Source organism: Mus caroli, unplaced genomic scaffold (assembly GCF_978045245.1).
Source record: "Mus caroli unplaced genomic scaffold, Mus_caroli_1 scaffold_11, whole genome shotgun sequence".
NCBI lineage: Eukaryota > Metazoa > Chordata > Mammalia > Rodentia > Muridae > Mus > Mus caroli.
This window is the reverse complement of record NW_028227266.1, coordinates 38,153,605-38,178,566: the sequence shown is the minus strand read 5'-3', so window position 1 is coordinate 38,178,566 and position 24,962 is coordinate 38,153,605. Positions and strand designations below refer to the sequence as shown.

Sequence of the window (24,962 nt, the reverse complement as noted above, 5' to 3'; positions counted from 1 at the left end):
AGAGAGGGAAGGTGCGTTTTAATATCTGAGAAGAGGTTTGAGGGAATATATTTCACTTCCAGTAAGGGAGAAGAGGAATGAAGAAGTTGCAGCCCAGGACCTGACTTTGTTCTTAAGAGCTGTAAAAGAAAGAAAATGATATTAATTGTAATATACTTTAAAAATTCTGGGTGTGGCTGGGCAAACCTTTAATCCTAGTACTTGGGAAGCAGAGGCAGGCGGATCTCTATGAGTTTGAGCCTGGCCTGGCCTGCACAGTGAGTAGCCAAGGTTACATAATGAGGCTTTGTCTCAAACACACAAACAAATGGACTAAAACTAACAAGAAAGCTCTGGTTTTTTTTTTTTTTCCTTGAATATAGTTTAAATCAGGCAGACAGATTTCTCCCTCTGATAGTCCTCATTATTCTAAATGCCCGTGACTTTAGCATAATGGCTTTATATAAAGTATATATGTGCCTCTGTGTGTGCACACACGCATGCACATGCTTTCGTGCGTGGGTATGTGCATGGGAGACCAGATGAAGATGGGGGGGGGTATTCCTCTATTATCCACCACCTTATTTTTTTGAGACAGGGTCTCTCACTGAGCCAGTGTGTTGTTTCAAGGTAGGTCCATTAAGCTGGAGCAGCCAGTTCCTGGGCTCCACCCATGTCCGGCCACCAATGATGAGGTGACAGGCATGTGCATCCATGTCTGGCTTGTTGTGTGTGTGCTGTGTATTTGAACTCAGGCCTTTGTAATTTTACAGCCAGTGATAGAAAATAAATGAGAGCTGCATTTGAATATGAGGGATCAACAAAGGGTTGGCAGGTGGCTGTACCAACGAGGTCAGAACTGTGAGAGAAATGGCCGGGCTGCTGTTCTTCTGTGCGAATCCACCCTGCCCATAGAGGATTTTCCATCTCACATAATCCTATGGCAATCTCTGCTGCCTGTGTGGGTGTAGTCCTGACCACAGAGAAAGCAGTGATGCTGAGCTGGTTGTGGGCTCAGACTGCCTGTGTCTTGTGTCTGTGTGCTTCCCCTAGTGCAGATCTGAGCCCTTCTGTCCCAGGGATGCTCAGTCTCTCAGTGCTTCGCCATGTGTTCTTTCCCACCCTCCTTCTCATATCCTGGTGGGGGGTGAAGAGAATACGCTCATTTTCCTCTAACAATTAAATGTGAAGTTCAGCGTGGAGGGGTTCACCATGAGATCATACACAGGGGAGGGACTGAGTCAGAAAGGCCACCTAATTTCTGCTGTGCTGTTCTTTGGTTCTTGAGCTCAGTTGCCTTAACCTATGGTAAAGAGAGAGGTTTCCATTAAATCCAATTAGTTCCTGTTACATGGTATTAGTTAATTACACATCTGTCTCATCCTCTAGATTAGACATTCCTTAGAGATGCTATTCCTGTGTCAAGACATGGTCTGTCACGGAACATGTTTTCACTGATGAATGGGGTAGGATGGGGTGGGTTGAAACACATACATGCTTGAGTGTATGTGGGGTCCAGAGGGAAACCTCTCTGGTGTCATCCTCGGGGATGCCAACTATCTTCATGAGTCAGGGTCTTTCATGGGCCTAGAATCCAGCCACTAGGCTAGCTTAGCTAGCCATCTAGCTCTAGAAATTCTCCTGCTTCTGCTTCCCCAGATGTGAAGTCAAAATCCTCATGCTGGTGAGGCAAGCATATTACCAAGGTGAGCTCTCTTCCCCTCACCCTAGCCCTGAGCCATTTTTATTTTGCTGAGGCCGGGGGAGGGGCTCATGATGAACAAACTCAGGAGCTGGAAATTCTATTCAGTTGAACTCCTCCTTGCCTTATTTGCCTAGCTGGTGGTCTCCCAAGTGGACTGAAAATCTTTGCCGAGGGGCTTCCTGAGATAGCTTAGCATCTGCTTTGACAAGGTCCCGTATTCCTGAGCCTTGAAGATTCTGAAATGTTTTTGGGGTAGAGTTGTACTTAGATTTGCCAAAGACTGCTAGAGCCAAGTTTAAAAACTGTTAAGTCCCTGTTCTGTGTCCAGTGTCATGTTTAATGTATATGGATACAAAGAATCATGACCTATCCACTGCCCAGTGGGAGGGATGGAGGGGTGGGGGGTGAGAGAGAGAGAGAGAGAGAAGAGAAGAGAAGAGGAGAAGGATCATTGATAAGGTCTTTTTAAGAGACACCAGTACCTGCCTGCATTGGCTCATTATTGAAATTCCCATGCAGAGGACCCCAGGCTGTGTGGGATCCCAGGAAGTGTGACCAGTAAGGCCCTTTCCAAACTAAGTTGTTAGAGATCATGCAGTCAGCTCAGCAGAACTGGATCCCCAACATTCAGTTGCTCTGTTGCGAACACTCTTGGGTAGACGAGATGGTAGCACACTAGCAGGTTCTGTCTGTGATTTTAATATCTTATGCTTTATTTATTTATTTTTTTTTTAGGGAGTGAGTCAGTATAGTTCTGTATTTTCCTTTTTGCCTCTGCCACACAGAAGGTGCAAGATTTAGGAATAAGATCTAGTTTCTTCACTGGGAATTTGCTTTAAAATTTAAAGCCCTTTCACTCCATGGGCAATTACAGGACCCTGTGCAGGTTTATTCCTTTTAAGACTTTCTTTCAGGTAAGGCAGACAAGGAGCACAGACAAGGAACACAGGTTCACAGAAAGATTTGTCAGGGTCGCCAGAAAGCTCAGAATTTTAACCCCAGATACTCTGATGTCTAGACAAAATGGCAAGGCCAGCCAGGAGTTTGGAAGTGATGTCATATTTCAGTTTTTATCAACTCAGAAGTTGGCATAAAGACTAAGAGCTGGAGATATAAGGAAGGCCGACTTGGCCAGCTTCACAAAGGTATGTCTAAGATAGTGCTAGAGTGGGTAGCAGACTAAGTGACTACAGAGTCACTTGGGGCACGAGTGTGATCCCAGCAGGTGGCAGTTGTTCCCATAGGGGCATGGGGGGGGGGAAACTTCTCCAGAGATGAGACCCCCCCCCAAGAGTGTTCATTATAGTGAGAAAAAGTGAAACCACAAAAGCATGACTATTCAGCTCCCTGTAAGGTTAGGAAAGATAACGGAGCTGTGGAGTGATGGGTGTGGGGGGACAGCAAAGTCATTCAGAAGAGTGGTCCTTCAGGAAGCTGCTGCACAGAGGCAACACTTGACTTTTGGTGCAATCATGGATGAAGAAAAAACCAATATGTGAAACTTTAGCCGAGGAGAACAGAGGCCAAGAAGGAACCCTCAGGCGGAGGTGAACTTGGGTTTGAGGAAGAGAATGGTCCAGGGAGACTGGAAAACCACAGGGATACAGAGATACAAGATGAAATGGGGAAAGCAGCTCGATGCCCTCTGGGTACAGGCCTTGGAGGACGCAAGTCTTTCTCCCCAGAAAGCACGGACTAGGAGGCAGTGTGGATTGGCAGTGTAGTCGGTGCCTGTGCGAGCAGCTGTCTGACTTCTGACTGGCTCTGTAGCATACCCAGCGTTAGCCATGGAGACGATAATTTGTTTCTCTTTGAATTATCTACAGAGATAGCAGCAGCGCTGGCTTTTCCCCTGCCCTGGAAGGACCCAAACAAACTTGTTTTTTGTAGGAAGAGGTTGGAAAAGTGGGTCAGGCTGTTTTGGCATTTCAGGCGTGGAGCCCCGGTTCCATTGCAGGCTCTGGTCTCCATGGAAATGAAAACTAGCGTTTGTCATGTCTGTTCCTGGTTTGAATTCCAAACTCTGGGCTCAACGAGCTGCAAGAAGGCCAGGCAGTGGGGACTGAGGTAGATGGAGGCTTCAGCCATTGTGAAGAAGGGTCCTTCTCCTTGGCTTGAGTGTGGAAAGGCCTTTGCCCTGACCAGTTCTCTGTTTCCCCGTTACTGCGTCAGGGTAACTGAAGTTCTGCTTTTCTCTCTTTGGCCCAAGACTTTACATGGATCGTGCCAATGTGTCACTTACTCAGTTAACTCATCAACTACAGTCACTGCTAAGACTTCTCCAGCAAGTATGTACTCAGTGGGATGAAGACTACGTGGTCTGGTGGCCACCTGGCAGCGAGTGTTTAACGGGCTGTGTCATTACTTCATTAAGATTTTTTTTTGAAAAGCAGCTTTAAATATCCCTTGTATTATTATGTTTTCCGTTTTGCTCTATGGTGGTGGGCATGTATCTTCGTGTGCACAGGTGCACAGGAATTCCAGAGGTCAATATCAGATGTTCTCTTGGATCATTTTCTACCTTTTTTTTTTTGAGATAAGATCTTTCACTGAACCAGGAGTGCCCTAACTTGGCTAGACTGGCTGAATAACCAGTCCAAGCAAACTTCTTCTCAGGACTGGGGTAACAGGAACATGTTGCCGTATCAAGCTTGTGGGTGATGGAACTTAGGGTCCTCGTGGTTGTGTGGTGAGCACTTTACCAATGGAGCCCATGCTCCTTGGATTCTAAAGACCAGGAAAGAGGAACCAATAGGTGAAGGCAGCCGACTCCTGGAAGTACCCTGAACCCACAGAGGTGTATAGTCAGCTGCTCCACAAGATGCAATTGGGCATTCTTTCCTGGACAAAACTGACTCGAGGGTAGAATTCTTCCAGGATTAGACTTCAGGTTTTAGGCGTTCAGAGAACAGGTTCCATCCGTGACTGCAGGGAGCTCTTTGCATAAAGACAACCGTACGTTTTCCATCTTTTCCACTTCAACCTCATCCTGCATCCCAAAAGCTGTATGTTGCTGCAAAATTCCCAAGGTGTCTTTGTATTGACCGGGGAAGGATAATTTTTAAAAGTAGTGATTGATTCTTCTTTAGGCAGGCTATGTCAGGGGAACTAGGCTCCTAGCTGGGATTTGTGATTGAGGCCTATGAAGTCCTAGTGGATCTGCCATTCCCACATACTGTGCTGTGGTTTTTGGTGGGCGCATACACTAAATTCAGAAACTCTTAGTGGGCAAGCCAGAACATGAGGAAGAATAACCATTGTCAGTAGTCCTCTATAGACTCTTGAGTTTGAAATTGGTGTGCTGATGGAGGCATTTGCAGGCAGCATGTTAATTCTTTGCAAAGTGTTACGTACACATACCTGTGTCCCATCTCAGACACATGAACATAGGCTATGAGTGAACTCAAGGAAGGGCAGCTAATTTACACGGATAATTGCAGTGGACGCACGAAGAACAAAGGAAGATTATCAATGAGACTTTAGACCAGCACTGAGATGGGTCATATGCCGATCAGTACAAGAGTCAGCTTTTGCCAGATGACGGGGTGAGGTGCCTGTGCATGCTAGTGATAATTAGCAGAGGACCACAAACCAGGAACACCCCACTGAGTCCTGCTTTCCTCTACTACAGCCCCCTGCCTATGCTCCATCAGATCTGCTTCAGCTCTATACTAAGCAGGTCATCTAATGAGTTCAAAGTAATTTTTTCTTACCGTTCCAGGGAGTCTGCCTACCTGTGGCATTATAAAGAACACTCTGTCATCAAGGATGTATAGATATATTCATTATTTTTCCATCCTACAAAGGATACTTTTTTGGGCATAGTGGTTTGGAGCTTTTGAGTGGTACTTATTTAAGATGCGGATTCTGAAAACAATCCCCTGGAAATCAGCTGGAGATGGTATGGGGCCAAGACTGGGACCCTGTGCTTTTAGTACCACACTTTGTGTTGCAGCCACCCCACACCCCAATCTTCCATGAGTCATGTCCAGCGACATTTACATCTTTTACATTTGCCCCAGTAGGCCCAAGGGATTGAGGAAAGAGGCCAAGGGAGTTTAGGATCCATCATTTTTTGTGACTCAGCTATTTATTGGGGCTGGTTATGCATTGGACATTATGCTAAATATTTTCAAATGAGGAAAATAAAGACTCAGGAACCAAGGTAACACAGAAAGCAAATGGCTTAAAAGGGCCTTCAAGCTGGAATTGCTCACATGACACATTGGCAAATTCACCCTACCCTACTGCTTTGAGGTACAATGCCCAGATTTTAAATTCAGTGCTCTGCAGATGGCAGTGCCCTGGAATAGATCGGAGAGTCGTGTTTTAAAAGTTACCAGCGCTCCTTGACACTGAGAGTATTGTAGCCGTGCACACAGTCATTAAGGGCTCCACAGGACTGGGTTTGGGAATCTGACCCAGAATGAACTAAGGTTGTGGTGCTGGTGGGACCAGAAGATTGCAAGGACAGAGGCTGCAATGCAAGCAGGTGGAGGACACAGGGCACCCAGAGTGGCAGGTATATATTTTGCAGTATCTGGGGCAGAAACAATCTTTCATAAAGACAAACACATAAACTCGAATAAAGAACACCAGCTGACCGTTGTGCTCCGCTCAGAGTTCTGAAAAAAAAAATGCACGGGTGGCTGATCAGGGAGCTGGCACTTTGACAAGGTCTGCCTGTGCCCGAGGGACCTCACTAGGACTAAGGAGAGGGAAGGGAAGCCAAGAAAAGTGGCGCAGCTGCCAGGGTGTGTGAGGTGCAGGTTGGGGAGCCTGTGAAGAGAGTCACTTGGTAGAAAGAAAACCTTTGTCCCCAGCTGCATTTCCCCATTGATCAAGGATGTCCGAGAGACCTGAGTCTAGGAAGTGGGCTCTGAGCAGCTTAGTGCGAGACCCCGAGGGCAGGCTCAAGGACACACTTTTATTTTTGAGAGCAAGGTAACTGGGACAGGAGTGAACCAGTCTCTTTTGCCAGGCTTATGTGGGAGAGGTGGGAACGAGTGAATATCTTCCTGGCATAGGGTCATCATCAGGGTCTTAGTGCGCCTATTGTTAGGGAGACTGGAGGGTTGTAGGAATCCTTTGCACTTTGGTTCAAAATGGTTTCTCCTGTAGCTTCTTCTCACTCTCCGAGTTTTCCATGCTGTTCTGTTTAAGGTGTCCATTCTGTTCTGTTCATGCTGCTTTCTCTCTCTCTCTCTCTCTCTCTCTCTCTCTCTCTCTCTCTCTCTCTCTCTCTCTCTCTCTCCTTTGACTTTCATGCCTTTACCTGGCTACATTTTCTGAACCCAATTCTTCAAGTAAAGCTTTTTGTCTTTCTGTCTCTTTCTCTCCCCCTTTCTCTCACTTTCACCTGCTCTCCCCCCTCCATCCCCTCCCTCCTTCCTCTTCCTTTCCTTCCTTCCTTTCTTGCTTTTCTTCTTTCTTCTTCTCTCTCCCTTTTCCCCTTCATCTGCTTTCTTGACTCACACCACCTGTCTACCTGTAGCTTATATTCCAATGCCCGGTCATGTCTGGCTCTGCCTCATGATAAATGTACTAAGCACAAGGATCTTTTCTTATTCATCTATGTGAACGTGGATGTTTAACATTGTGCCATGTGACACAGTCATATCACCTTGACCAGACCCCCTTCTCTTGCTTGGGTTTCTCACAGACCAAGGGTTACAGGACTCTTGCTGAATTCAGGTCAGAGGGCTTATCTGTTGACTGATCAATATTGGTCCGTGCCCCATCACCAAATATAACAGCAATTCTTTTTAATACTGCTTGTAGGATCAGGTTAAGGGCAAGCCATAGAGTTAGAAAGGTTAAGTCCCTACATAAAATGCATAGGAACTGGTTTTATTTGCTTAGCAGCGTGTCCAAATCTACAGGACAATGGCTGATCTTTTAAGAGGTTTAGCAGTGTAGCAAGGCTATTAATGACTCTACCAAGGTGCAGAACTATGGTTACAGGGATTTCTTCTCGTATAGAAGAGGATTGGAGTGGAGGCCAAGCATGGTGGGGTCGATGGCCCATTATTCTGGGCGGGTTTTTTTTTTCCCCACAGAAATCATACCTAAGGCTATTGGACAAGTCCAGGCAAGACACCTTGAGAACCTGAGGGAGGACCCTAGGACAGGAAGAGAAGGATGGAATAATGAGCCTTATGGAAACAGAATGAGTAGGATGGAGTGGGGTGAAATAGCAGATACCACTTCTGAGCAATGACGGTGCCTTTGGAGAAGGGCAAGGAATAGGTAGAGGTCTCTGTGAGCAGGGCTGGTGGCAGAGGAGACTCACTCAGTGACAGATGCAAGAGTGGGCACAGAGGTGAAGAACACATTGGAGAAGAACTAAATTCTAGTTTGGGCAACCTGAAAAGATCCAGTGGAGCAGAGAGAGATGGCTCAATGGGCAGAGGTACTTGCTCCCAAGCTTGAAGACCAGAGTTCAGTCCCTGGGACCCACATGGTGGAAGGAGAGAACTACCTCCCTAAAGCTGTCCACTAATCCCCTCGTGAGCAGCGTGGTATGTGCATCTGTGCATGTACACGGAGTGGAGGTCATGTACAGAGCTCCTGGCCCCACTCCATACAGATTCACACTCTACCTCTTCCCCCTCCCCAGTGATACTGGATGGGCTGGTGGATGCTCTCTCTGTATTGAGTTTATCTAGGCAGTAGGGCATGGTACTCTTTACAAATGTCTCCATGGAGCATCTGAGGTTACAGCTAGATCTTCATGTAAATGTCACTGTCCCGAGGCAAGGCCAGAATGTGGTTTGGCACAAAGGCTTCCTGAGTTAGTCTGGCTCCTGAGCAGGTGGGCAGGATCCTGCCCCTCCTGTCACCTTGCTCTGGGGCCATGTAATCTCCCAGGATGTCCCTTCCCATTTCCACTGTCTCTTTCTGAGGATTCTTCCCTCCCTGCCCAGCTCTTTGCTTTCTCTGTTCTCTGAAAACATAACGAACTGAGTTCAATCTTTCCTCTCTGCCCTTTTCTCTTCACCTCTTCTGTTCTATTGAAAACACAAGCTAAGTTTCGGTCTTTACTGTATTAACAGATTGAATGCCTTGGTATAACTGGATTTAGTAATATGGGAAGTACAAGGAACTTTTTAAAGGTGAATTTTGGGTAGGAGGTATGAGAACAAGCTCTCCCCCCCCACCCCCCTTAGAGAACAGCAACATAACTTACCAGGCTGCTATGAGTGACTTACATCTGTAGCAAAGTCTGAGGCTAGCCCTGGGTCACTTTCTCCTCTGTATCTGGCATTTAGCTTCATCTTTTAAATGAAATGGAAGGATAGTGGCCCTTGCCATTATTATCTCAGTTGAATGTCCTGAGACACATAACAGTACCTGTGCCAGCGAGATGGCCAAGCCAGTGTGGCCTGAGTTCATTCTGCAGGACTCACACTGTGGAAGGAGGAAACAGACTCTGGCAAGTTGCCCTCTGACCTCCACAGGCATGCCCATGGTACATGCATGCCTGCACACATACATGCAAGATAAAATAGCGTAGTAATTTGTAAAAGACATACCTATGAAATATATATGTGGATGCTTTGAAATGCGGGGTTGTTGTCACTATGGGCAAGTGTTGAAAGAAAGCATGTATAAAGTGAACTGGTGGCATTGAGGGATTCTTTCAGGGTCTAAATCATCTTCCCTAATAGCTTTCTACATGTAGTTAAAGCTCAAACAGGATTGGATGGGTGAATATTTAAATACTTAACTGCTTGTTTCTAGTCCCAGTTCCCTTTTCACACTGGCACTACTGCTCCCTGCTGGCCAGTAGCAGCATTACAGTGCAGCAAGTCCCTAGCTGGGTTGTCTCCTCAGCCTGTTGCCTGGGCTCCCTGAGCTGGCTCCTTTGCATGGGTCTCTGGCCGACCGTCACTCACAGCCTTCCTTTCTTCCTTCCTTCCTTCCTTCCTTCCTCTTCCCTCTCCACCTCATTCCCCGTCTCCATCTGCCCCTGCAGCACTGCCAGTAACTCCAACCGCAGCACGCCAGCCTGCTCTTCCATCCTCCGGAAGCGGTCCCGCTCACCAACACCACAGAACCAGGACGGAGACACCATGGTGGAGAAGGGTTCAGATCACTCCTCGGACAAGTCCCCATCCACTCCGGAGCAGGGTGTGCAACGCAGTTGCTCCTCACAGTCCGGTCGGAGCGGTGGTAAAAATTCCAAGGTGAGCAGATGATGCTGGAGTCTTGGCACCCTTTGTTAGCTAGTCGCAGGAAGCTACTGGGTACTCATGTGACCGAACAGCCCCGTGTCTATGTGATGAAGTCAGGACAGGTCAGGGTCAGCAGGGGAGACTCTTGATGAATTGATTCCTGGTTAATCATTCAGGGAGGGTCCCGAGTCATGTGCCCCTTCTCCATCCCGCTCCCCATCTCTCGGTAAGCATCTAAGGAAGTTCAAGACCCTTGAGATATGGAGGAAGCTCTGGTGATTAGGAGGTGTCGTCTTTATAATCCTTCGTTAAATTTGGCCCTTTGAACTGGCAAAGGAACATTATTTGGGACAACTGTATTGCCGGGAAGAGCGAGTTCAGGGAACCTTCCGGAGGGCTATTTTTAACCTCCTCCTTGGCCATCACCCCGCCTTACCTTTGTCCCAGCCCATGCCCTACTCGTCTTGCAGAGAGGATAGTCACAGGGCTTTTCCTTCCCTCTCAAGCTTGTCCTCCCTGCGAGCGCCCCGGGCTCCTGGTCCAAGGATTAGCATAGAGGCCTCCCTCACATGGTTAAGGTTCCCCAGAGTTCTCCTTCCATCCCCAGGCCTCTGGCAATCAAGAGGTGCCTCTACTCAGGTGCTCCTAAGCCAACGGGAGTTGCAGGGCTTGAGAAAGGGGACCCCTCGGGAGGCTTGGGAGAAACCCCACTTGAACTTGTCTTTTGATTTCTTGTTCTTCCTCTTCTCCCCACTGTTTTCCAAACACCTTTGCATGCATGGTCTTAGTCTCACAAGCGCCTCTCAAAAGTAAGCCATCTTTTGTCTCTGTCTTTTAATCTTCCCTCTAGTATTGAATTGTCTGTAGTGCTCAGCATCCCTCCTCTACCCCTGCCAATTCTGCCCATATGTCCTGCTTGGTCCCTTTCCCAGAAGGGCTGAACCCACTGTTCCCCACCCCCACCCCTTGGCAGGCTGGCTTGGAAGTCACTGAGGGACCACGCCCACTGCACCTGATGTCAGAGAAAAGACTCCACCCCCCAACCCACCCCACCCGCACCCCATCCCCTTCCCGTGTCTGCCTGCTTCTCAAACACTACCACTAGTGGGAATGTGTCTCCCTCCTTGCGTGACACTTTCTAAAACGCAGAGTCCTGCAGGAGGTAGTTCCGTTCCTGTGGGCGTGGAGCCTCCACTCAGTCACTCTGTTTTGTTTCGTGTGACCCTTGGATGGGTAATGGTGGCCTCCCTGGCAGAAGTGAGGAAAGACCTTGATGAGATCTGCCTAGTTCGTCTTTTCCTCTACCCCTGAGAGCTACTTGGCAGGACACCCGCTGCAACTTGCTTGTACCACTCTAGTACTCATTCACGTTGTGCTTAGAGACCTGGGTTTTGATTAAAGAGGGTACAGTACCAGAACCTTGGAGGATGATGACTGACAGTACCCACCAGGCTCTAGGTCTGTGAGTGTGGGAGGGAGACGTACCAGCCTCCACCCAGGGCCCTCGGATCTCCGAGGGGACGATGTAGTGACTCAGTGGTGAACAGTTGGTCCCAAGGCAGTAGGGCCCAGGAAGTCGATTGTTGGGAAGAAGTGCCAACTTCAGTCAGAGAGACAACTTACAACAGGGTCTGCGAGTGTCCTCAGGGAGGACGGTGGCATACCACTATCCACTCCCAACGGATGCAAGAACATGAAGCTCCACAGCCAAGCCTGCCCACTGTGCCCTTCAGACACAGACCCGTGACTCTCAGGATTTTATGTGCCTATTGCCAGTGGGGGGTGGGGGGGAGGCAGCCTGGAGCGAGGAAGCCAGTGGGAGTCCTCTGTGGGTGTAGGAGGCTGGGCAGGTTCAGGCACGCCTGATAGCTGGGGACAGGAGTTGTATAAGACCTTTTGTCACTACGCCAGTGCCCGCCCCTCTGCCTTAGTTGAAGGGTGTACCAGAAGGCTCCAGGCTCATCTGGGAGAAGGAGAACCCAGCTTGGATGTAGGTACCAGGTTACTCCTTCTCTCCACAGCTGCTGAGTCTTTAGTCTTTCCCATCCTCAGGTGAAGTGTGCAGCTCATTCCAGGAGCAGCACAGTGCTTACTGACAGCTGACAAGGAAGGACCACATTGCACAACTGCACTGGGGATCAACCGTAGTCACCCTGCAACGTGCGAGTGTAAGACACATAGACCGCAGAAGATCTACACCAGAGTCACCATGGGAAAAGGGTTCAATGCAGGGCCCCGTGACTGGACTGCACGCAGGTGCTGCAGGGGTGCGGCCAAAGCGTCTAAACCTGCTGCCCCGAGGCGCATCCTTTCAAGGTGGCCAGATAGAGCTGCGTGGAAGCTCTGTGAGCTAGAACTGTTCTCACTACAACTATAGCTGGGCCACCCATAACCATCTCCTGAAAAGAGGCTTCACTGTGTCTGCCCCCCCCCCCCCGCACTTGCTGACCTCCATTTTTTCGTTTGTTAGGGACAGGAAATCATTAAGGCTTCACCTTCCTCATCACAATTTCAGGGGTAGAGGCTGATTCTTTCTTACCCCTTAGAGTAGGGAGCTACAGGACTTCAGGGCTGACTGTCACTCCCAGAAACCAGTGCATTTGGGCCACAGTCAAGCTGCACTCAGTAGTGATGGCCTGTGGCCACCAGGGGGAGCCAGGACATGCTTTCCTGCCCCCTCAAGCTCCGGAGAGCTGCTTGTTGCTCTCTGTCCTTGCAGGCCTGCCAAGTAGATAGGGCCACTCAGTGCTTGGCTTCTGCCGCTCAGCTTAGCTCTCTGTTGGTGCTTGGCAGTGCCCGGTGCTGTGGCACTGGTGCTCCTGTGACCTTTCACCTTTTTGTTCGTTTGTTTATTTGTTTGTTTGAATTCTAATTTTTGTGATTTTTTTTTTTCCAGTATGACAGACTTAATCTGATCAAAGTAAGCCATTGTTTTGTTTTGTTTTGATTTGATTTTCTTTTGCCTCCCGGCTCCAGTTTATGCTTAATGTAGAGCTCCTGCTCCCAGTCTCCCTTCCCCCTTCCCCCTCATCAGCTCGCTTTCCAGACGCCTCAAGCCCTTGTTCTAGGAGATGCTTTTAGATGCGAGGGCTGGAAACTGCTCTAAGGTAGTCTGGGTATGTTTCTAGGAGTCTTGCGTTCTGTCTGGTTCTCCCTTGTCTGATTCCTTGTAGAAAAGGCCAAAGAGATGCAAAACAAGCCCTCGAGGCCCTACTCCTCCTCCAGCTCCATCCTGCCTCTAACAGCTTTCACCCCGACCCCCTTTAACCATCTGATACAGGCTCCCTAGCTCTGTGCCTTCTTGAGCTCCAGCCCTCTCCTCTAGGTAGGGGCATAGCAATGGATTTACAATGGTAGGCAGTCTCTGTCCTGTCTGTCTGTGCCTCTGTCACCCTCTTGGGCCTTAAGCCTCTCTGAGAACCTCCTTCACAGGATGTCCCTTTAACACTCAGCCCAGAAAGGCAGGTCAAAGGTTAGAAACTCCTTCCCTGCTGGGTATTCTTGGGCTAATGTAATCTCACTGAACATGCAAGTGTATATGTCTCTGAGGCAGCCTCAGTGCTGGCAGAGAAGAGTTGTGTAGGGATATGGTCAGGGGCATAGCCTCCAAAGTTCTTACTCTACAGGGTTCCTTTCTCATTTCTTTTAGTACTTAAGACATCCTTTCAGGACTGGCGAGATGGCCCAGTGGTTAGGAGCACTGACTGCTCTTCCAGAGATCCTGAGTTCAATTCCCAGCATCCACGTGGTGGCTCACAACCATCTGTAGGGGGGATCTGCTGCCCTCTTCAGGCAGGTGGATGTATATGCAGCAGAGCACTCATACATTAAATAAATAAAATTAAGGGAAAAAAAAAGACATCCTTTCTTATATCCTCACTTTATAAGATAATGAATATTAGCTATAAAGGTACCACAGAGCTAGTTAGAGATGGGACAGATGTTCCTAACCGAAAGGTCTTGGGATTCTGAAGGAACTAGCATCTTCATGTCAGTGCATAGCAAGGGAAGATCCACTTCTGTCTACGTGGGGAGAGGGGGCAGGCACCGTGTTTGAGGATCACAAAGGATCCTGTTCCCAGTGACCCTTTTCCTCCTAAGGTTGTATACAAAAGTTCCAAGAAGTAAAGTGCTTGGATGCAGTTGAGAGAGATTTTCCTCCGCTGGGAAGCAGGTGACTGGCCTGCTCAGGGTTAGTGCAGTACAAGCTAACTGTGGATAGATAGCTTGGTCGGTAGCTGCAAGAGTATACTTGTGCTCATCATGATGTGAAGTTAACACAACCCCATTTTGGTGGTTCTAGAGTCAGTTGCCATTGTGAACACCCAAGAAGATCTATAGAGATGACGGTCCAGCTAGGTATAACTTTCTCGCTCCACCCACCCTTTCCAGGCATGAATAGACTTAGCTGAACTACTTAGGTGGGAATGGTCTGGCCCAGAATTCTTTCCTACAAGGTAGTAATTCCTACTCTATGATGACATAGTCCTGGCTATGTGGGTTTGGTCTTCAAGTTCTGGAGGCCACTGTGGTAAAAGACTGTGCTTTCTAGATGAAACCACCATTCCTTTTGAGGAATGACCACAAAGAGTTCCTAGCAGAGGGTAACTGAGTGTGTGCGTTGCTGCCTGCTGTCTTGTCCAGACTGACCAGTGGAATCTGTGCGAGGGAAAAGCATATACATGCCTGTGCCCCTTCCACGCCCTATCTCTGGCCACTGTGCTGACTGTGTCAGGGTAGAGGGTCAAGGTGTCAGGCAGGTTTCTGATTCAAAGGAAGAAGTTGGTGATGAGAAGGAGATCACATGGTCATCTGGTCATCATTGTGGTCACAGTCACAGATCCCTGGTTCATAGTCACCTCCATCCCGTCACACACGCACACACGCACACCTTACTAGCTGACACAGTGGTTACCCAGCTGTGAGTTTATTAGCTGGCTCTTTGACACAAGCTCTAAGTGGCAGACTATGTATAGGCTCCATACTTCTGGTATCTCATTGAGGCTTTGACCCGTTGGTAAAGTTTCTAACATCAGAGCAGAATGATCATGAGTAGAGGTTAGAGACAGACACAACACAATCAAGCCATTCCCCTTCTTTCACTAGAAAGTTTCAGATCCCATGGGGAGATCAGTATGAGGATTCCTCAACTATAGAGCTGCGACAGAATGTGATTTTATGAGTACCAAGTTGTATATAACACCATGGGTTGGAAGAATCCTTTAGAGATGACACATTTCCACTTTCTTCCTCTGCAGAACCCCAACCATTTGTTAGCTGTTAGGAGGTCAGTCAGTTGTTGGGATAGAAGGAATTTACTCACCTTCTAGCTGAGAGTATAGTGTGACTTTTTAAGACAGCCTCTTTTTCCCCCTTCACCAAAACATTCTACCCTGCCTTTGACAGGGGAGATCATCTGGAGCAGGAGGCTGTGTTTGGCTCTGTGTCTACTTTGCTTCTAGTCAAAACCCACTTGGGGACTAGGCTTTGGATGCCTACCACGTATCCCACCTCCCCATCAGTAGGACCTGGCGATGGGGCTCTGACTCCCTTCTGGTTGAGCGCTAGCTAGTGCTGCCACTGCCTGCATCTCCAATCGCCCCAAGCTGTGGTGGGGGCTTCCAGCATGGACTGCTCCCTGGGCCTCCTTTCTGGAGCTGTCTTGTGAAAGGAGGACCCTCCTGAGCATCGACATGGGAAGCATTCAGCTGCATTTGGATTCCTTCTCCCTGCCCACCCTCCGCTGTCTGTGTTACCTTCACCCCAGGGGGAAGGAATACCACTTCTATCGTCTCTTCCCTAACTAATTATATTCTCTTTTATTTTTGTCTTTACAGAAAAGCCAGAGTTGGTACAATGTAAGTAGTTCTGTTTCTCTTCTTGTTGGGTAATAGAAAACTGGGTGTGTGTGTGTCGGGGGCGGGGGCAGGGGTGTTGGTTGCAAGAAGTGTTAAGTACCGTTTGGGTCTTAGAAGTTTTTGCCCTTGTCGACCTCTTCATCTCACCACAAAAACAGACACAGTAGTTCTCTTCTACAGCAGGACGGGTACGTCCTGGGGAGGAGGATTTGATCTGGGAACATGAAGAGATGACCCACCTCATGTTTTTCCTCATCTAATGTCCTATAGGAAGGTAGGGAGCAGCCAGGACTGAGTGACTGCTTCAAGGCCAGGCGGTATTCTGTGGCTAGGGTGAGACAGGAGGTATGAACTTAGGGCTAAAGTTAGCATCACTGGACAAGACATCTTGTGGAGGAGCTGGTGCTAAGAAACGGTGCTATATGACAGAGTGTGTCAAAGATAGGCAGTGTCCTCCAGAGCATGCTCCTACTGAAGGTTTGGCTGCCTTCTAGACTGTAAAGCAGGGTCCTTCTTAGGTCATCCTTAGTGACTATTTATCCAGCTCTGGACTCTGAGAGTGTTTTGTGGAGTCAGCAGTACCTGCAAGGGCTCCATTCTCCTTGTCACATAGTGTATGGCCCTGGACTCTTTCCTGGAAGAACAGCTGGCTAAAGTCCCTCAGCTTGCCCTGGCCCCATGCTCTGTACCTTCAGGAGGACTGGACAGCTGAGGCACACTGTGGCCTGGCTTCAGACCCTTGTCTCCCCTTCTTTTAAGCCAGTCTGTGCTGAGAATACCACTCCTCCCTTCCACTCCCGCATGCTTACCTCCTCTGTTCTGCTCCAGTGGGAGCTGAGGCTTGGAGAAGCTGTCAGGATGCTGGACTGACAGGGTTGGAGGGAACAGAGGGAGGACTTGAGAGGAGGCTCATGTTTCGTGCGGGGCTGTGGGTCCAAATGATCCCTCTGGGTCACGTGTGTGTTCCAGCATGGTATTAAGTCGTCCCTTAAAGTTAGACACATGTCAGCTAACACTCTGGCTTCCCACAAACTGCTCTGTGCCATCATATCTCAGAGGTTTTTAATTGATTGTCCATCCATAGCCTCACTGGACGCCTCAAGTGGCCTATGTTGATCTGAGGACATTGAGGACCAAGATGATGAAGGAAGAGGAGCTGAAGTCTGCCTCCCCTTGTCTGTTCCTTCTCTCTGACTCAGACCCAGGGTCTTCTGACCTCTGGCCTCATTGGGCTGATAGCAGCTCATATCTTGGAGAGATGAGAAGCACTCTGTCTGTCTGTCTGTCTGCCTGTTTCTCTCTGGGAGCTATCCTGGCCCAGCTGTAGTAAATACCTAAGCATTCTCCAACCAATAATCTCCTCATAAGTGGCATTGCAAGAATTAGTGCCACCAAAGAGAAACAGACACCACATGGCCTCAGTGCTATGGGGCAATTAAAGCATCCAAATTTGAGAAGGCAGATCATCTTTGTCACGAACGTTGGTCTTACCGCTCCCTTTCTCCTCGCATGGCTTTTAACACGGCTGCGCCTGCTCGCTCTGCTTTTGTTCCTGTACTGTTCTTAGCTCCTTGTTCTCTGCCCCCCACCCTCCATTTCTGTCTTCCTTCTTCATGCTCTTCTCTGTTGTCTGGTTTCCACTCGCCCACCTAGCTTTCTGTTTCCTCCTGATTGCTGCATGTTTTAAGGCTCCCTACCCCCTCTCTTTATCTCTGTCCTCCCTCAGCCTGATTCTGATGCTCTGACACCTGAGCACTCACTCAGCTTGATGACGGACATGCCTCTTAGCTGGAGGATTCAAAAGGAAGGACTCCTGTCTGCCGTTGAACTTGACAGACCTCTGAAAGTCCTCTGGGACGACCACCAACACATTCCTTTCTGCCTGCACTGGCTGCTGCCCACCCTCTTCATGATCCTGCTATATATGCACCAGACTTGGTGTTCGTGCAGGAAGCAAAAAGGAACGGAAGCAGAGGAGGAAATAGAAATGACAGGTGGACACAGGGGAAACCAGAAAGTTTCCAGTCACTATAGCTGCAGGTGCTAAGAGGTGTGCATGAGGGTTGTATAGCTGATAGGCTCTGGTTTCACTTTTGCAAGAGTTAGCTCCTATAGAGGTTGGTTAGTAACTGCTATAGTGGAGAAGCAGGGTGGATACAGTACCATGCAGGCTGGTTGAATGAACTCATCCTGTCCTTTCTGTTGAGACAGATGCCCCAGTTCCCCATTTTCCAGAGCCCAGTTATTAGTGTTGTCGGCCAGTTGCTCTCTGTCTAACACCTTGGTTTCCCTTGGGTTCCTTCTGACCCTGCCAGTGCATTTACCCTGGACATTGGCCGAGTCGCCTTGGCTGGGACTGGAATCTATGACCTAGGTTCTCCGAGAGCCACCTGTTGGGTAGGGTTACCTGCTGGGTTCTGGCTGGCTAAGTACCTTCTCTGAATGCTGTGGCTATGCCTTATACACTTGTGTTTATCAGGTAAAGCTCCATTGACCCCCTCCCCTCTGCACTACCTCCTCCTAGTCTACACTGCTTCCTTTGGGAGGCTCGTTGTCTACCCTTGTTGTTTTGACCTGTATTTCCTTAGACCTACCTTTCATCTCCATTGCTGTCTGCCGGCTGACTGGAATCTGACCTCCATAGAGGATCCTGGTGTCCTGTTCCTCTTTCTAATCTCTTTCCCGCTGTTAAGAGTTAGCTCACCAGCTATGATGCCTCAGGCTATACCCTCGGCACTAGGAGTCCTTTAGATAGATGCAAGCTTTATAATTCCATGAGCTGGGGGTGGGCTAGAGTCAGGGCTCTACAGAGTCCTGACTACTGTAGGAGAGTACCCAAGACCTGGTCAAGGACCCTAGGTGTAATTTAAGAGGAAGCCAGTTTCTACTGTCACCACCAGTCTGTAGGAAAGCAACTCTTTGTCCCATGACTAGCGAAGAGGAAACTGTCTGCAAAATAACAGATTAGCCTGACCTGAAGAGTTGAGTCACAGGAAGGGAAGTGACATCGGGACAAGACTGTTGAGGGTAAACATTGGGGTTAGGGTAGACTATGAAAACCTGTCATGTGCAACTGTCCTGGGGCCCTTCTTGCCCTTCACCCCCACAGCTGACAAGCTAATTTTCTTCAACAGGGCCTCCAGCCTGGGAGTACAAGGGTGTAGCCTCAGTGGTCAGGATCTTACGGGGTCAGGCGACAGGGCTTTGGAACTATAGGCAGAGATGAGGATGGTCAGACTCCCAGAGCTTGAAGGATTACCATCTGCCTTTTAAATGTGATCCTTCCTGTCCCCGGTAGGTATGGGTTTTGCTGAGCCCTAGGTGGGCAGATAGACCCTCCCGCCTTATGTCTCACTTCTGGGGTGTTAGTGTTTCCATAGCAACTTAGGGGCAGAGCCTAGAATAGGGTAGCCGCTAGCTAGAGACAGCACCCACATTGTCTGTCACCGTCCCCTGCTAGGAAAGCTGGCTTTAAGGAAGGCGAGGAGGACTGGTGCCAATCCTGGGAACGACAGGGCAAGCTGACCTAGCATCAGCCCGAGGACAGTAGGACAAGGCTTTATAGGAGTTGCAGGTGTTGGGGTAGCCGCGGCAACACACCCAGTGCCTGGTATTCCCTCCAAGGACAGTCCTCTTCCTCTACACCCATCTGTCTCCCACCTATGATTTTTACCCATGACTTTGAAGAATCTTCCTGACTGCTACCCCATGGCAGTCAACTCTAAACTTTACTCTCCCAGTGGCGCTATAACCTTTCCAGAGACCCCCGTCCCCAATGCTCCCTCTTCAGCACCCTCTGCATTGCACCCATGCCTACCTCATGTTTAGTCACCTTTCTCCTGTCTCCTCGTCCCACCCACGCCTGGCTCCTGCCTACCGCATTTGGCTGGAGCACTGGGATTTTCTTTGTGGATCTTAACTTGTTTCTTGCTAGATGAGGTCAATGCTGAACCCCAAATCCTCTTCCGCCCTGACTAGGCTCTCTCACCCCCTCCTTTGTGCTAAACCTGGAGAAAGGGTACCAGTTGGTCCCAGCACCCAGTGTTTGCCATAGAGTTAATGTTTAACTAAGGGCAATTCCAGTTCCTGGGGTCCTGGCCCTGCCCTGCCCTGCCCTGCCCAGCCCTTGGTGAGAGGGTGGAGGAGACAAAGGCTAATGCAGACTGACACTCATCTCCTATGGCATTATCTCTCGGAGTTGAGTGTAAACTGTCCCTGTCTCATCCAGATAGTAACCAACTCAACTGTCCTGTGTCTATGGCTAGGTATCAGTGTTCCCAGGGAATTTCTGTTAAGTACCTGGAGCCTCCTGGAACTATCTATACCACCTGTATCTTGGGTGTGGTATGGACCTGAAAAGAGATACTGTGATCGCCCTGGAAATCGGAATTGTGGAATCCACCTGTCACAGAATTTGAGGACCGCTGATGCATAATACAGAGAGAACTTGAGTATTTTTATACAACATATGAAATACTAACTGCTAGAAAAGATTAAAGGATCATTCCTAGCGAAGAAAAAGGCAGCATCCAGTGGCGTGGGATGGATGAAGGAAGGCAGGTGTCCTTCAAGATGGAAAGAGGAGTGTTAGAAGATACCTTACTCAGGGATTCTTTGTCCTCTATTTACCCTAACAATGACTGTCATGTTCCTCTTAATTGGTGTGTCTGGGTCTGAGACCCAAGAATGTGTATTCTGTGTCATCACTGGGGTGATTTTTAAATATGCCAAAGTTTAAGCACAGGAAATTACCAAGGCTTATAAGACAAAAGACCATTACCCATGATGCACCAACTCAAGACCTCCCTGATAGGGTAGGTTATCTGGGGGGGGGGGGGGGGTGTAGGGTAGGCAAGGGAGCTGCCTCAATTATTTCGAAGATCTCGGAGTCTCAGCCTTCCTAGTTCCAATGCTGTCTATCTTTTCTCAACCTCTCTGTTTAGAGCAGTGGTTCCTAACCTTTCTAATGCTGCAACTATAGAATTATTCTTGTACTTTATAAGCTACTTTATAAGTTGGCTACTGTTGTGATTTGTAATGTAAATATCTGATATGTAGGCCATCACTATGTGACCCCTGTGAAAGGGTCACTTGACCCCCAAAGGGGTCTCAACCTGCAGGTTGAGAACCACAAGCATAGCACCCATTCTGCTTAGCTGTCTTTTCAGTTGTCTCTTTCTTTTACTTGACTCTTTCCTTCTAACCAGGGTCCATAAGGTCTGCTCTGGCTATTTGGCCCTCAAGGTCTGAGTAGCTGCTTGCAAATGCTTGGCTTTGATCCTATGTCTTCTTTGTATGGAAGGTGGGGCACAGTTCTTGGGGAACTCACATTGGGCAGACCTCAACTTCTCCAGGCTATCGTTCCAGCTTCTCTGTGACCAGCACATTGGAAACTCCCATGTTTGCTGTTGGTTGCATCAGAGAAGTTGCCGAATAGATGGGTTCCTTAGAGGAGAGCTGTCTCGTAAGAAATCCCTAGTCTATTCAGTCTCAGATTTCATATTTCACCAGAGCTGTGATGCCCTTGGCACCTCCCCTTCCCCTCCTCCACTGAGAGCCCTGGCCAGCAACTTTCCATTGCAGGAAACATCTGCTGGTGAGGCCAGGCTAGGCCTGGGGTTACTGCAGGACATTGGCCAGGCCCATCACCCAGATCCTGTAACTTGAAGCATGTGTGGGGCTCTGGCCTTGCCCGCCCACCAGCCCTGCCTCCCTCCCTCAGGGCCCAGTGACTCTTAACAAAGAAGTCATTTGCTGGCCAGTTGAAAGCAGCACGGTCTGGAGGGAAAAGGGGTGTGTACAGGGCTGGGATGAGAGAAGACCCTGTGTTGCAGCTAAGTGGTGGCCCTTTTTTTTTTTTTTTTTTTTTTTGCCTGGGTGAGAGATGTGAGTCACAGCGATGCTGGCCTGGCCCCGGGGAGAAAAAGCACACTGACTGAACAGGCCAATCTGTGAGGCAGATCTGGACTAAGGATCTGGGCTACCATGGGCCTCTTTGGAGCTTCTGATCCACTTGTGAGTCACTCGGCGTGTGAGTAGCCAGTATGGACTAGGCCTCTGGAGCCAGCTGTGCCTCATCCTGCTCTGGAAAGTTCGCCTGTTCACGTGGGGCTGCACTTCCGAAACTCACAGCCTGTGTTGTGTACCTTCCGTATCTATGTCGTCTGGCCTTACCCGGACTCTTGAGTGACTGCACCAACCAGGGAGTGTTGCCTGACCACACCCCCCACCTCGGGGCTGCCCCCTGACTGAAGACAAGGGAAGCATGAAGACTGGCCAGCCAGCCTTCTCTGAGAACCATGGTTCTTATATCTTTTCACTCGTGAGAGCTTGAACTGGGAGCACAGCTCTGAGAGAGGAAAGGATATCGGCCGGGGTTATATAGAAGGCAAGAGATTACCTTGTGTTCACAGTCCAGGCAAGACTCACTGTTTTTATTCTGAGGGAACCTGAGAACCAGCATAAGGACCAAGGTCCCTTGCCTGGGACATTTGTTGTGGGTGATGGAATCTCTGACAGAATCTGGGGTCCTCTGGAGCCTCCTGCTGGAACTGGACAGCCAGTCTCTGCTGTGGTACTTGAAGAGGCTTGCTGATGCACCTGTTGGTGCCGAATGCTACTGCTGGCATGGATCTGAGAAAATCCCAGCCGTGAGTTTGTGACCCGAATTCTCTGTGTCCCTGTGACTATTCTGTGCACACTCTCATGCCCCTCGTGGCCTGGCTGAGAGCGGCAGCTTTGACAATCCTTGAGCCAGAACTCTTTGGCCATTTTGTAGAGGTGAGCCTTGCCTCACCGTTGGAAGAGAGTGTTCTAAGAGTACACAGGAAGTGAGTATAGAGGATTAGGTTCCCCAGCATCGGAGGGGGCACAGGATTGTAAGCCAAGTATGCCCATCCAATGCGTCTTTGTGCTTTTAGTACAGGGAGGCTGGCCGATCGTCTACATCAACAGACAATAGAATGGAAACAGGTACAAATGTGAGAGAGGAAGCGTTCCTTATTCCTCCCCACTGCTATAGACGCAAAGGATCAATGCCTTTTCCTGCCTGCTTTTGGGAGAGATTGTACCTAGACTTCTGTATCTCCACCTCTGTGGGTTCCAGAGCTCTCATTGGATATGAAAGAAGCCTGGGGAAGGGGAAACTGTGGGTGGAATTTGGAACTTGGCATCCGGTACCTGGATGGCTAGTGCCCAGTTTATCCATGAGAAGGATTGGCAGGGTGGGGGGAGGGGGTTGGGTCGTCTCATGCAGGAACTTTGCAAAGACTCCTCTAGAAATGTGAGAGGCTAGCTACTGGGAGCCCTAAAGCAGGTGACTGTCCCCTCCCATGAGAATGCCACTTATTGGGAAGCCCTGTTGGCTTCTTTCTGGCAGGTTGGCTAGGACCCTTGTTCCATTCCCACTAGGTTTCCACATCCCTCAGGCAAGTTGCTTAGCCTCTGCCTCATGTTCGGCAAGTGTGAAGTCGCATACTGACATCTAGTCCGTGTGGCGTGTATGTGGTGGGCTTGTGCTTGCTCTTGGGTGGTTATTCATTGGACAGTAGTCTAGAAGGTGAGCCGGATATCGTGAGGAATATGAGTGAGGTTGTCAAGCAAGGGTTTCCTATGTGTGGATTCTGGTCTCAGGCTGGCTGACTGGGTGGGGAGCATTTGCATAGTGTTTAGTGATCCTTGGAGGACCATTACATCAGGTCTTTCCTAGCTGTAGAAATCATAGGATAGGTAAGATTCCAGATATCTTCCTCCTGTGGTCCGGAACTCTGGTTCAAGCACATATAGGAGATTTGGGAAGTTTGAAAATTATATGATAGCATGGTGTACTTTGGGAAAAGGTAACTGGGCCTCTCATATTACACATGTAAGCCAAGAATAAAAGCTTGAAATTCAAATTCTAGACAGATTGATGAGAAGTTTCTTTTTCCAGCTCTTCTCTGGTTTCTCCCTCTTAGCTTGCACCTAAACTGAACTCACCCAGTTTACTCTCCACCGTGCTTCACGGTCCCCTTCCTGTAGTCAGAGCGATAGGCAGTAGCTCAGGCTGGCAGCCTTTGGTTCAGATGTGAGCAGTCTCCAGACTCTGTTCCCACGTGGTTCATTTTGCTTCATAGAAAGTTGAAACATGAACCTGCGAAGTGTCCGTCCATCACCAGCTGTATGCCTGTGAAATTCTCAGGGAAGTGGGTGAGAGGGTAAGAGGCCAGAAACCACACATGTCACTGCCAGCAGGACAATCTGTTCCTCAGGCATGGGTCTCTGGCCAAGGGTCAAGAGCCGTGTGTGTGTGTGTGTGTGTGTGTGTGTGTGTGTGTCTGTGTGTGGTGTGTGTGTGTGTGTGTAAGTAGGTCAGCACATGGCCTGGCGGAATACAGAGGTGCCTCTAACCTCATGTGTGGCTCTCCCTAGGTTGCACATATTTTGTTTAGTCCTAGCTGTCCTGAAACTTGCTCTGTAGACCAGGCTCGTCTTGAACTCAGACTGGCTGGTTGTACAGTCTTTGCATAATCCTAGAGAGTCATTCATCTATAGCCACCCTTCTTTTTTTTTTAATTTGCATTCATTTGTAAAGTATTTTTTTATAAGATTCATTTTTATCTTGTGTGCCTGCATGTGCATCTATGCGAGGGTGCCAGATTCTCTGGAATTGGAGTTATAGACGGTTGTGAACTGCCATGTGGGTGCTGGGAATTGAACTTGGATCCTCTGGAAGGGCCACCAGTGCTGTTAATTGTTGAGCCATTCCTCCAGCTCCCCATCCCTTAAAGAAAATACTTTTAAGACTGTATTCTCTGATAGGTCAGAATCCCCCACTCTTGGACTGGCTGGTGGGGTTTCTAAGGAAGCTTGCTTAGCTAATCTGTGGGAGCGAGCCTGCCTGCAAGGGATACACACATTTTTTTTTTAGATCTGGTTCTCTATTTTGTACAAGTCCCTGGTCCTCTCCTGACTCCTAGGGTTTATGGAGAATATACTCTCATCTTGGAGTCTGCCACTTAGGGCTGGGTGCCCTTGGGCATGGGGCTTTTCTCTTGCCTTGGTTTCCTCGTAGATGGCTTGGTAAGATTAGGGACAGGAGTGTCATGCTTCTGTACCAGATGTGCTTTTAGCGTCACAGCTCCCCCCTCCCACCCCGTTACTGGAATGTTTTTCTTAGTGCCATGTTTTATGTTTTTTTTAAAAGTCATGTCTTTAGCTCACTGTGTTAGTCATAACAGACTTCGAGAAGTACACAGCATTCAG

The 24,962-nt window shown here is 48.9% G+C and overlaps 1 protein-coding gene across 15 annotated transcripts in view; it reads left to right on the top strand.

Annotated features, from left to right (window-relative positions):
* Gramd1b (GRAM domain containing 1B) overlaps positions 1–24,962 on the top strand; it is a 180,844-nt gene that overhangs the window by 131,792 nt on the left and 24,090 nt on the right. For 11 of the 15 annotated variants that reach the window (XM_085844538.1, XM_085844537.1, XM_085844536.1 and 8 more), the window contains 2 exons: positions 9,663–9,873; positions 15,699–15,719. In XM_085844538.1, coding sequence (XP_085700664.1) covers positions 9,663–9,873; positions 15,699–15,719 — 232 coding nt within the window. Of the gene's footprint in view, positions 1–1,842; positions 1,894–2,702; positions 2,830–3,895; positions 3,973–9,662; positions 9,874–15,698; positions 15,720–21,669; positions 22,370–24,962 lie in introns of those variants that run through there. The other 4 variants (XM_085844539.1, XM_085844540.1, XM_085844541.1 and 1 more) reach the window with 4 other exon arrangements.